Raw genomic sequence first — 14098 nt, 5'->3', positions numbered from 1 at the left:
CCATTAAAAAAAATATCTGTAAGATAATGCATTCAAAGGGAAAACAAGCCCCTTTCCTTCACATTGAAAATCTATGGGTTTAAAAATCATCTTTTCTGGTAAAAGACGGTAAACAGTGTCTAACAATCAATTTGCCCTGCCACTCAGTATTGAAGTATTGCATCAAACTATAAAATTTAGTCTTGAGATTTTTACTGGGCTAGGAAATTCTTCAGCAGGCAGAACACAGACTTCTAGGTACAGTATGCTTCTAAGGCACATCACTTGAACTGCACATGACAATCTGAATCATTTTGAGAAAAATGTCATTCAGTCAAGCTAATAAGAGCAGACTTTCCTATAAATAATTTATTCATTGCTCTACAGAGAAAGAAAATGCCAATACCTGAAAAAAAGATTCTTCCCCCCCAAGGGAAGCTGAAGTTGTGTGTGCTGTTCATGTAATCAATGAGTTTCTTGAGTTTGTTAAACATATTCCTCAGACAAGAAGCACAACAAGAAGAGCTCAAGTTTCATGCTGCCTATATTTTAGTATTCCACATGTCATATATACAGTACATATATAAGGCATTGAGGGTATATAAATAATGTACTGACAAATTGTGTTATACAATCAAAAGCAACGGTCTTCAAAGAATGAGCTAAGAAAAACATCACTACACTTTCCTCACAAAGACAAAAAAAAAAACACTTCTGTAATGAGATCCCATTGGCTAACTGTTAACCCCAGGAGTGTCAGACACAATTTAGGCAGATTTGGTGATGCCTGACTGTGTGACAGCTCTTTATGACTTCCTGTGGCACTGTAAAAGGAATAAATCGCAGGCACTTTTTCCCTGTTTTACAGAAGTGGGAAACAGATAAGAAGCAATGCCTGCCTCCAGCTTCCACACAATTCCACATTTGTACAATCGCATTGCTGCTATTGCTTTTATATAACAAATGTTACAAAACAGAGGCGGCCATAGGGCTCATCTAGCTTGAACTTTGCCTTGCGAGTTGTTGTTTTTGCCAATTTTAGAAAATTAAAAAAAAAAACATTACAGGATAAGAAATGATTCATAAGAAGTGAGTTAAATTCATAGTTTTGTTTGTTCTATTAATTGATGAGATTCTATTGCTTCAGATGCTCATTTATACAGATTCAATCAATACTTTTTCTATTTTCTATATTATTGAATAAATGCTCTTCAATATTTGACTGTAACTCCAATGAGAATCGGAGCATGTTTTTTAATGAAGGGAAACCACTGGCCAACAGGTAGAACAGGTAGAGCACATAGCAATAATTCTGTCCCCATGCCTGTCACTCTTTCATGGTGAAAGAGCATTAAAATAAACCGGGCTATCTACCATATAAGCCTGGTTTATTTTAATGCTGGATTGTGTGTATTAATGATATAGCCTCTGCACAGTTCTGACAGTGCCCTGTGAGCCAGCCTACAGCATTGTTAGTAAGAAGGAAATGGGAGAAATCTTTTTTCAGGATAAAAAAAGAGTCTTCCTTCTACCACAGATTATAAAGAGTTTTTGTTTGCAAAAGTATTCCTTAATTTGATTTTAGATTCAGAATGCTTATTTAGAAAATGCAGACAGTGACATTTTATGGAGAATCTAGATCACAAAGCTGCTGAGCTGGGTTTCGCATCGGATTCAAGGTCAGGTATTGTGTGGGCAGAGTAGAATTAACTCAAAAACACTACAAAGCAGAGTCTAACCATTAGCCATTCCATTCTTATACCCTATAATCTCTGTCTGTGTGGGCTCTGTCAGCTGAATAATGGATCATATTAAGATAATGATAGTAGTTACCTCATGTTATGGGTAATTCAACCAAACCAAACACAGAGGGACATTTTATCAGCAAGTCCTGTGATATTGGGGCATCTCTCCAGATATAGTTTTTACCTGTTGAACTGAGGATATAAAAAACTCAGACACCTAGAAAAATGAATCTCAATTACATTTATTTACAAAAATAGATACTCATAATACAAGGCCAAAATTGTGTCAACATTACCAACTTGGTATTTCTGAAATTTAGCACAAAGAAAGGAAAGTTTGCAAAATAGTTCTTTTTTAGTAGGTGAGCGTTGTAAATACTGGGATGATAGTTGCTTAAATTGTATTTTTTTGTTTTTGGTCTTGAGGAAACTCACATGAACACAGGGTGAGCATACAAACTCCACACATATAGCACCCCAGGTATTGAACCCAGGGCCCCAGCACTGCAAGGTACAGTAGCAGTCCTAACCACTGCACCCCTGTGGCACTTCCAGGGAACAGCTGTATTAATTCAACTTTTGCTTTTAAAACATACTGTAATCGGAACATTCCAAATGGAGAAACCAGAGCTGTAAAAACGTTAAGCAGAGAATGTAATGTATTATTGACTGAAAAGACCGTTTTGCATGGCTGCTTTTTTAATTTCTTGATCCTGTTTGTCTCACTATAGGAAGGAGCCGTGGTTGCCCTTTTTAAGATCTGCAGGCAAGACTGCTTTAGCTGTCTCTATGCACATGCTTTGAGAACACTGGCATCTATCTGTTGTGTGGAAGAAGGAATAAACCAGCTGGAAAAGGTACTGGAATGTCAGACACAACTCTACATAGGGATTTATAGGTGATTTATCATAGTCATTGATGGTGAGTGTGAGAGCTGATTTCTACAGTATCTTAAAACTGATAAATAGATCTTTAGAGAGTATAATGATGTTTCGAATGAAATTATTTAACTCTTATTTCTTTGATGTCATCAGTAAACCCCATAGAAAGAAAGCAAATATATCAATCAAATATATCAATCAAAGAGCAAATTTAACCGTATTTTTTCTAGATTTCTGACAAGTACATCTTAACATATGTTCATAAGTACATGACCTGCAGCTGTAAATTGTGACTGTAGTAATATCAGGTTTAGTGGCATCTCTGTCCTGAGTGGCTTGCTTTGCATTGCAAGTAAAACTAATTTCATGAGCACATGTTAGCCCGCAGTGGACTACGTCTTTCAGGTCCTAGTGTAGAGTGCTTATTAGAGTCCCATAGGAATTCCCTGATGTCTGTGCTCAGGCATGAGGATTTTGGTGTGGATGTTAAGGTGAAGGATGAGAAGAATTAAAGCATCATCACCTTACCTGTTTTACAAGCACAGAAAATGAAACAGAATTCAATATTCAACACTACTACTGTCAAATTGTAATGTCTCAGCATTTTGATGAATCAATAATATAATTTTCTAGGATAAAGTTTATTCATGGTTAATGCCATAGTCATAGACAATGCATATATCTGTGTAAGTGAAGTTACAAGTACTTCAGATTTCCAGTCAAAGGAGATCTTATCATGTTTTGTTAGCAGGCTTTAAGCCCTGTGACTTTTGTTTTGAAAAATATTCTTAGGCCAGAACTTGATCACAACAAGAATACTGGGGTATTCTCAGTCTGATGCTGTCTGATTAATCTAGAAATTGTTTTAAAATCAGCACAGCTTCTCAAGGCAAATGATTGTTTTCCTGTGCCTCTCTGTTTTCTCACAAGTAGCTATAATTGGATACAATTTAATGTTAATTTTGTGAAAGGAATCAAGTGGAGGAATTCTCTGTGGATTGTATTTCAAACAGTGCCTGCCAAGAAGGAAAATTCCCATGATATGTTATGTACACAAACATTTTTTTTTAATATTGCTGCATTCATAGCTTTGTTCTTTATCGGACTTTAGGGGCATTTACAAGAGAAAATATACTATTGTGTTTTGATACATATGGCTAAAAAGTATGCTTCAGTGCTCTGGGTATTTTAATGACAAAGCAAATAAAAAAGAATGGTACTACAGCACCAAAAACTCAATTGGCATGAGATTTTTAAAACTGAAATATGTGGCAGTCATTTTAAAATAAAATACACACAAATTCAATTGCTTAATAAATTACAACTGACACTATCCTAAAGATTTCTTTCAAATCATAAACACTAAGCCTAGCTATGAATTCCATTACGCCTTGTTTGTGGCTAGTGACTAGAAAATAAAAACCTTTATATTTTTTTAAAGCATGGCACATATTTTTCACATGATAGATCTGAATCTGGCTTTTATTATACCACGCAGAAAATATAATGAATCACTGACAAGAGGCACTTGAAATAGCTTTCACATAAAAGCTTATCACACCACACAAAAGAAAAAACAATATTGATTTACCACTTACAGTATAGTTATCAGATATTTCAATTGAGATATTTCACAATTCACATTTCAGTGTTCTAGTGAAGCCTGCCATTGAAATTAGTTTTTTTAAAAGGAAGTTCCCTATGTAGTAATACAGCATGACAACAGCTCTTAAAAGTTGTTAAATCCCTTACATTTGTTTTATGTCTACTGTATGTATTACAATAAATATTTGTCAAACATACAGTATTGTGTGTACATTGTCTTAGTTGCCCCAATTTACACGATCAGTGTAAAAAACTTTCTAACTGACATTTGAATGTTATGCAAATAAAAGTAGCGAATGATGGAACTGCACGGACATATCTGCTTCATTTAATAAGGAACTATTAGGGCACTTCTCTGTGGAGTATTTTAAAAATGTAAACATGATTTAAGAATCAGATCTGTACAACTGGAAAAAGGTTGTCTGTTATATTTGGATATTCCATTAATCTTTTCCTAGATTTTTTGTTTCTCCAGAAAAAGGAAAACAAATGACTTAGATCTGACAGTAATCTATAAAGCATGTACAGTATAGCTGTACAAAGTTACTGTATAATACATTACCTCTTAAAAGCAATTTCCTCCAACTCTGTATTAATTTAAAATAATAATCCCTTAAGTTGATTCTAACTGTATTGGATTATAGAAGTACCTTTCCCCACTGCTGGTTCAATTTTACACACGCTAACGTATGACAAGAAAGAGGGAAATGGGGAAGGCCAAACACCTTATATTTAACGACTAAGATGATTTTCTCTTACTGAAGCTTCTTGTTACAATAACATATGTCAGAACCTTACAGCTTCAGGCAGCCATGTAGTTATAAAAAATGAAATAACACAATGCTGCTTCTTTAAAGAACTTTGCACAAAACCGTCTCAGGAGAAACTGTTAGAGAAGGCTACAAGTAGAACATAAGTGATCAATGAGCCTTGATAAAAACACCTGTCTGTGAGGAAAAAAAAATAGCAGGTAGGGCAACGGATGAGGTAATAAAATTAAAATGACTGATTCCTCTCTTTTTCAGTTCACTGAATTAAAACTCCCTAGCTGTCTCTGTTTGCTAAAATTTATGTTGCATACACAAACAAAATTACCGAAACATTATTGTACTGTATAAACATAACTAATAATTATGTTCTGCCTAATTCCTTTACTGAAGGCAAATGTATGTAGGCAGATAAGGTGTGTATGATTTGATAGGTATTTCTGTAATTTATTACTGACTTTTTATTTATTGATGAATTACTGATTTTTGTTTTACAACATAACATGAATTTTAATGGTATATGAATTATATAATTTTGGTTTGCTAGGGATATTGCATAGTTAAAACCTATGTTCCTCAGCTACTGTACATAGCATGTTCAAAACATGGAAATATGTAGATAAATATACAGTATATGTTGTTGAAATAAAAAATAAATACTGTATGAAAGAAATTTACATATCAAAGTTCTTATAGAAGTTCGATAACAGAAAAAAATGAGTCTTCAAGTAAGTAATCATGCCTTTTGAAGAGGGGTAGCAAGTTTCTTTAATTCCATTTTATGACAAATTCTCCAGGGTTTGAGTATCAGATGATGTACTGTACTGAAAACGATCCAGAGTGGTTTCAATGAAATACTAGCCCGAGGTGTGTGCAAGTCAAATAAACCTAGCCAGATAATCTAACAGCCTTGAGTAGCTTATAATTTAATTTTCAATAAGTATAGTAATTACTTCAGTAATGAAAAAAAAAGTACTTTTTTCAAATTCTGTTTTTACTTGAATCTTTTTGTATAAGAAAGTTAGAAAAAATCCCCTACTGTTCTTAAATTCTATTCCTTAACATGATAAGTTAATAATAACATCACTTTATTAACCCTTTACAATTTCTTGCATTAGGAATTATCTTTTCGCATACCCCAGCTTGCTCTCCATGAGACACACAGACAGGGAGAGGAGCTGGGGGTCAGAGCGCAGGGTCAGCCATTGTACAGCGCCCCTGGAGCAGTTGGTGTTAAGGGCCTTGCTTAGGAGCCCAACAGAGTAGGATCCCTCTGCCAGTTGCGGGATACGAACCGGCAACATCCCAGGCACAGGTGCAGATCCTGAGCCACAGAGCCACCGCTCCGCCCCATGGATAAGGATGCAAAATGCAGCTTAAAAACAGTTATATATTTATTTTTTATGTGAAAGAGAAAAAAATATCTGTTTTAGAATTGGCTCTTTTTTACATCCTCCCCACATAAATCTGTAGCTGTCAGCCTGTCAACAAACAATGGAATCTGGTTATGTACAGTAAGAAAACTAAACAGAAACCCTAAAACACAATAATTTTCATTAGCAGAATTTCTGTTAAAGTGGAATGCTAAAAATGCATAATAACTTTTGTGCTGATAGAGAGATAACAGAATATTATAACCACTACAAATTTAATTTCATTATGCACTATTTTATAAACACAAGGCTGAACATTATTCAGAATTAAGATTATTCAAAATACAAAGGCTAGCAAATGAGAAAAATACCCATGAGGCATGATGATGAGAAACTGGTGCTGTTAATTGTTTCTTAAAACCTGCCTTTGGGAGTTACAATACATTGAAGCTTTTTCATACGGTGTACTACAGTACTGTAAGTGTACTACTGGAAATTCCATTGTGGTACAATGCTACATTTCTTTAGTGTTGTAGTTAAAAAATGTTTCTGCTATTCTGTTACTGTACCCTTTTATGATGTAGAGTATATTCTGGTGTGCATTATTCACTCATAACCGTCAGCTTCTGTTCTTTTGTTGTGCTGTACAACACTGCCATCATGTGAAAAAGATGGTGAAAAAGTTCTCTATAAAGAAACTTGTTCATTACATACAAATTAACACTATAGAGTACACTGCATGTTTTCTTATTGTCACAACCCCCTCCTCATCTTTATTTAAACTTCCTATCGGGATTTAGCTATTTATTTTAGAATTCAATGTCTCACTTTTTCTGTTATATCACTTCTCATTTCTCTCAGGTTGTATTGTATTCTTTAGTGTGCCCTTGACTCTCAGATTGGCAGTGCTGGAGACTTTGTAAGACAAAGTTAGCTTAGTTCCTTTAGTTTACAGCTTACTGTACATACAGGTTTACAGGTAATTCCAGACATTGAGTGCAGCCCAGCAGGGTTTCCTTCAGTGCTGCTTGGTGGTCTACACTGCCTGTATACAGTAGTCTCTGTACACTGTTTACTGTTTACTGTTTACTGTTTCGTTTTGTATGCTGTAGTACCTGCATTGCTGTCGCACTTTGCATGATGCATAATTTGCTGGCTTTTTGTAAATGTACTGTATCAGCTCATTTCTCTCCGAATTTATAAATACTTTTACATATTTCCCCTGGAACTTGCCTCCCAGATTTCCAATTCATTTGGACAGTCCATATCACCATCTTTACCCATTTTCACATTCTTTTTCTCTTGTGTTTCTTATCTACCCCTAAGCCTCATATCCGTGCTCCTTCCTCCATTCTCCCACACTCCTGAAGAAGGCCCTACTGCTGACTAGTCTCACTTTTGTGTGGGGTGCACGTTAGGTTTTCTATTTGGATTAGTACTGGAGGCTAATGTACAGCTCTTTTGGCTGCAATCAAAGTTTAGATAGGACACAAGAAGAATTCCTATACATTCCTAAGAAACCAAATAGATTAGTTAAGCTATTGTATTGAATTTAAGATATAAAAACTCTGCTTGTCGTCTTGAATGCAATTAATCATACACAGGTTGTCATTCCCAGTGAACTGTCTTGCAGTACCTGATGCCAGGTTTGCCCCTTGTCCTTCTGACATTTTAAATGATGTTCAATCAGAATTAAAATAAAAGGCTGGCATGCTTCCAGAGTTCTTTTCATTGAGTAAGTAATTATAAAAACGCTTGTAACAGCAATTTCTCTGGAGCTATAAAACAGTTTTTATTAGATTACATTGCTGTCTTACTTAAATATATCATGAGACAATTAAAGATGTCGGCCATTTGCCAGAACAATGACAGCAAGCACTTTGGATGTGCCCAAAATTTCATCAACATGTGAATCACCCCAATGTAATAAGTTGGTCGCTTACATTTTTGTTTCACAAATATCATGTAACAGCATTTTGTATGTACAGTATGTACAATTCATCTCCGTGTATACAGATAATAGAAAAAACAGATACACAGTGACACATGCTTCTCTTGAGCTAGCTTCACTTGAATTTTTTCTGAATGTTTCCCTCCAAAGAGTGGTTTGCTTTCAAAAAGCTGCATTTCCTGTAACTGAACGACCCATTTTTCATGACCCATAGGTTATGCCCTAACAGCATAACTGAAGTACTGTAATGTGGTACCAAGATTTTGATTCACATAAGCCTATGTGCAACAATTCTGCCGCCACTGAAGTTCTATTTTATAAGCATGGAAGCAGGATGTGTTTTAGACATTCTGCCTGTTCAGGAAAAAATATTATTTTCCTACTCCAATAATCCATTGTTTAATGCATTCTTTAAGGATTCATAATCTATAAAAAATATACAATATTCTGTTTAAATATTCCATGAATTTGATATTCTATACCAGAGTTGGACAATTTCAGATTTCAAGTCCCATATACTTACAGGTTTTACAGATACTTTGTATAAATTATTAAAAGGAAGGTACTTTCTTAAAAAGTTTCCAACCCCTTCTTAATATTAAGTGTTTTGGCTGCGTCTTCTTTGGTGTCTTTTTTCTTGTGTTTCTTACTCCTTTGTATTTTTAACCACAGTGTAGTAAAGTATAAAAGCAACCCTGATATGCTGATAGAGAACAGAGGAACATTGTAACATGAAAATGTGTCTGTAAACTTGTCTGTACAACCCAAATGGATTTTGGTTTCTCTTTCAAAGCAATAAGACGTAGAAAAAAGAAGTGATTTGGCATAGAACCCAAACAATTAGTTCAATTAAGTAATTAAGATCAGTGGTCGACTGAAGAACCAGTAGACCTCACGTGCTGTGGCTGTCAGGCCCTCCTCTTTATAGTTACAGCATTACTTAACTTATCGAATTTGTGGATTTGCTAACAAACCTGTTACAGATCTACAAAGGTAAAAAATAATGTTGCTATTGGAGGTGATATTTGCATGACAGAATAAGGTCTTTTTACTTGAAATTGCACTTGCACGCTTTTCCAACATAGAAAAATGAACATAAAATCAGTAACAGAGCCACAGCAGTATTATATGTGTACAGAACGCTTCAGTGAGCAAAAAGGGAAAACTGTTGTGTTGTGAAAGTTGGTGTTTTCTTTTTTTTTGTGTTTGTAAAAACATTTTATTTAGTGATTGATTCTAATGTAAACGTGTGAAACGGACAGTTTGATATGACTTTCCCACTCTAGTGACTGACGAAGTGTTGAACACATCTGTTGTGCAGGTGGATGGAATCTTGTGTTTGGCTGATATCCTCACAGATGAGAGCAATGCTGAAGCAGCACGTGCTGAAGCTGCTGCTGTAGTGGCTCAGATTACGTCTCCACATCACACTTTCACACAGCATCTCAGCAGCTTTCTGGAGAACATGGAAGACATTGTGACGGCACTCATCAGTGAGTTCGCAGCTCTGGACTCATTCTTCTTTTTTTTCTGCCCCGATTATTGCATGCTTGTAAACTTTGTTTTGCAAGGTGTAAGGTTAGATTTATGAAGTGCTGTTCTGCCTAAATGTACGTAAAATATTTTATTATTATCTCAAGAATCTTTTAGTGGTGTTTAAGATTTTTTTGATCACACCAATAAAGCACATAGAAAGAATTATTATTATTATGGCACAAGTGATAATTATTATTATGGCACCAGTACTACTACTAATTATTATTATTATTATTATTATTATTATTATTATTATTATTATTATTATTGAGAAATCAAGTGTGTGGCACTTTACTAGATTAAGACAAATTAGAGTAATAGAATATTTTAACAGAACTAATAAAATGATTGATTTGTTTCTGTTCCAGAACTATGCCAGAATGCATCCTCTGGAGAGGTGTTCTTATTAGCATCTGCAGCATTGGCTAACATTACCTTCTTCGATACCATGGCCTGTGAAATTCTCATGCAGCTGAATGCTGTTCGAATCCTGTTTGAAGCTTGTCGTGATCGCAAGAGAGTAGATACACCTTACTCAAAAGACCAGGTAAAAAGACATCCTCATGGAAATAACTTTTCTCCCCATTCTCTGGAATGCTTACAAGGTAACGTAAAACTACAGCATCTGTGTCACACATAATAAGTATATGTGGAACTCACATTAATCTGTTAACATAATATAATAATGTAGAATAATATAACATTAATAATAATAATATATACATTTTCTTATCTTTTGTGCTAACTTTATATTGTACATACACTTTTTATTCTCACTTTAAATTATGTTTAAATAGAACATTTTTAAATATACATTGAAAACGTTTTATTAATTAATTTAAACTTAATGGCATTGCATTAATACAGTCAATTACTGTACTTAAATGGCACTGAATCACAAAGCTGCTTCTTTTTTATTTTAATGACTAAAGTGGATGAATGGCATACAACAAAGCAACACATAAAAACATTTTCTAGTTTAAGACATTTATGTCCTTTAAAGTAACTTCAATATCTTAAAAGGGCCCTATTTCATTTTTACATTCTCCACAAACAAGATTTGAATACACTTTTCTTTCTGGATCATTAAATTAAATGTAAAAAAACAGTTATATGACAAATGAAAATAAACCCATCACTATAAACTACTGTAATTTAGTGAAATTGGCAAGCATTAACACACTCAGAAAATCACCCTTTTATTGCCACGTTGAGAGGAAAATAATCCACAATATAGATCTCCAAAATGCCGAAGGTTAGCTTTTAAGGAGGTAGTCATATTATGAGACAACCATTCACAAACAGTCTTTTGTCTCTTCCACAGTGAAGTGAGATTTTTTACTCTCAGCATTGTGAGACATTATACAAGACTTGAAATCCCTTTTGGGGTTGCGAGTTTTCTTATTTCTGTTTGACCTTTCCATTTAAGGCTTTTGCATTTTTGTCAAATGTTATTTTTCTTTGAAAGTAATAAATCATTCATGGAGCACTCCATGTTGTGTATGCTCGCTTGTTCTTTCAAACTCTTTCATTATTTAAGGAGGAAAACATCAATCAGAATCAACATTAATATATGATTCAAGGAAGGAAAAAAAAAAGAAAATCATGGTTTAGCTACCTTATTTTGTCCCTATAAAGATTTCAGTTTTTAGCGTTTTTCTCACGGGGACTTGAAAAATGATTTTCTTTTTATTTTATTCTTGCTTGATTTATGGAGCTTTAAACAAAAATTTTGGTCCATTTGGCTTCCATTTACCTACTGTATGTATAAATATTACATTTCCATTTTACCCACTTGCACGTTTTTTTTTGCATCCCTCCCTCCACCCCAACTTTACCCTTGTGGCAGCTTCTTGGTTTATGCCTTATATAGAAAGGGATTCCAACAGCCTTCCTCATAGCTGGATAGTCTTTCACTCGCTTAAGCCAAGAAAACAAATTCCTCTACTCCATCTAACCATACAGTATGTTTGACTGAACTACTGTACCTAACAAGGTCATAATCATATATTTCGGATGTGTTTGGTTCCTTGATATACTGTACTGTGCATGATCTGCTAAGTGAAAGCTTCAGAGGATGTATCTTTGCAACTTCAAAATCAAACGACTGATTCACTATCACGAAGCGGTATTCTATGCACAAATTGCTGCTCTAGTTAACAGTGCATGTCAAAGCCATTGAGAATACAGTACTGGGAAAACTGTAAATAAATATCTTTGAAGCACAGATGTTGCAGGAAAATATGATAAACCTGCAGATGGGTGTTAATGTTCTACCATGCTTGTACATGGAGTGAAAACTGAGGTGCAGTATGTTTGCACACTAGCTAGATGCACTGCAGTCAACAGTTGTTAGCTGGCAAAGAGATATTTCTGCGAATATACAGTATATTCCAGTAGCAAAATGAAACCAAATTGTTCTCCATGTGAGGAATTTCTAAACTGGATCTTTGAAACTCCATTTCAATGGGTTATTTTGAATTATTTGCACTTCTCAGTTGGATATTTTGTCACAAATGTTTATAAATTACTTGAAATTAAATTAATTTCAGTTTGATGAAAGTCTTAATTAAATAACTGAGCTGTTAGACCATAATAAAAGTTGCAAAAAGGGAGGAGACTATTCAGCCTATCTTGCTAGTGCATGTAAGGATATAATCTAGAGAGAAATCCAGAAAACACTTAAGTTTTGAGTTGGTGTATGGAGGCCTGGTTCCAGCTGATCTCTGGCACTAAGTCTTAATCTCAATTCATATGGCCATGACATCACAAACCCAGGCAGCTGTGACAGAGATCATTTGAAGTTCAGACTGACAGCAGAAGGGTAATTCACCACATACAGTAATACAGCACATATGGAGTGCAGTGCCCAAGGACACGTCTGTGCATCTGTCCAACAATCAGGAGAATATGTCCTGGGTACACTGATGTTTTGGGGTCAGGAAATGTCAGATGTCTAATGGAAAGACATCAAATTTTTACACTATTATGTCTGAGAGTTCGTTGTGTAGTTTTACTTTCCTCTCAGACAAACAATTACTGTGTCCAGGGTAATATTGTTTGTAATTGCACAAATGCAATTACTGATGAAGTTAATGGAACTGTGCGCAGTAATGCCTTTTGGAACCGACTCAACAGTGGAGATTAACAGAACAATATTGCAAAGACTTATAATTGCCTTTCCTTGTCGTTGGCCATAAATGACAAAAAGGATAGGCAATAAAGCAGTGTTAATAAGCACTCTTCACAATTATGCAGTGAGGGCTAGATCAACACATAGGCTGAGCATGCTGAAAGAGGGGAAGATTAACTGTTGACTACAGATACAGAATTAATTTTATATGAAATGGAGCTTGCTCTTGAAAACACCTGAGTATCACTGCTTATACAGTATGTGAGAACTAGAGCAAAGCTTCCACCTTTACATTTTAAAATCAAGCTCTGTTGAGAAGTGTGGACACCTGTTTTGTGCCCATGTTACCCTTTTAAACCTTTCTTTTTGTGTCTTCTCTTTCATCAGGTTGTGACAATACTGGCAAATATATCTGTTCTTGAGCAGGCTTCATCAGAGGTCTTGCAAGAAAAAGGTATGTACTGTATGGTATTCACATACCTTTTTGTGCTCTCAGACTACTACAGTGTTATTCATCCAGTAATAATGAATAAGGTGCAATGCTAAGGTGTTAACTGTGCTTGCAATCTTTCTATGTACCTCAAGATGGTGACAAAGAACTATGGATTTCTCCCACTTCCTTTCCAGTCAGAAACACTGTCAGAAATGTTCAAAACAAAAGACCTGTTTCACCAAGCTTATTCAATATTTGCACATGTGTTACAAATTAAATATTTTATTCATAAGAATGATTGTCAGGGTCAGTGGTTAACATTATTAGATTCTCTTATAAAGGTCCAGTAGTCCTTGTTCTGCACTATCTACTTTAGATTGCATTTGCACAAAACCATTTGTTCCTTGAATGGAAAGATTCAATACAGTGCAATTAAACACAAATCCAGAGCTGTACAATTTCATTCATTACCTGCCAAACCTTGCATAATGTGGTTTTTCACAGGAAGGATTCCACTGGATCTTTCATAATTATTATAAAATTTAAAATGTTCATGTTTGGCTATAATTGCTTATTCAGTTTATCACAATAGCAATCCAAAATTTCCTTTTTAAATGTATTAATGTAAATTACTGTATTAGCAGTAATTAACAAATTACAATAATCAGTAGGCATAGAGGACTAGAATATTGTTA

The 14098-nt window shown here is 34.8% G+C and overlaps 1 protein-coding gene and 1 long non-coding RNA gene across 3 annotated transcripts in view; one reads left to right on the top strand and one right to left on the bottom strand.

The window, feature by feature from the left end:
• Positions 1 to 14098, bottom strand: part of LOC148645545 (uncharacterized) — a 245042-nt gene that overhangs the window by 35601 nt on the left and 195343 nt on the right. The window lies entirely within an intron of this gene.
• insc (INSC spindle orientation adaptor protein) overlaps positions 1 to 14098 on the top strand; it is a 64696-nt gene that overhangs the window by 48297 nt on the left and 2301 nt on the right. For both annotated transcript variants that reach the window (XM_088610916.1, XM_088610915.1), the window contains exons 8-11: positions 2456 to 2581; positions 9623 to 9794; positions 10206 to 10384; positions 13358 to 13424. In XM_088610916.1, the coding sequence (XP_088467042.1) occupies positions 2456 to 2581; positions 9623 to 9794; positions 10206 to 10384; positions 13358 to 13424 (544 nt within the window). The remainder of the gene's footprint in view (positions 1 to 2455; positions 2582 to 9622; positions 9795 to 10205; positions 10385 to 13357; positions 13425 to 14098) is intronic.

This window comes from Lepisosteus platostomus, chromosome 18 (assembly GCF_059453375.1).
Source record: "Lepisosteus platostomus isolate fLepPlt1 chromosome 18, fLepPlt1.hap1, whole genome shotgun sequence".
NCBI lineage: Eukaryota > Metazoa > Chordata > Actinopteri > Semionotiformes > Lepisosteidae > Lepisosteus > Lepisosteus platostomus.
This window is presented reverse-complemented; position numbering and strand designations above follow the sequence as displayed.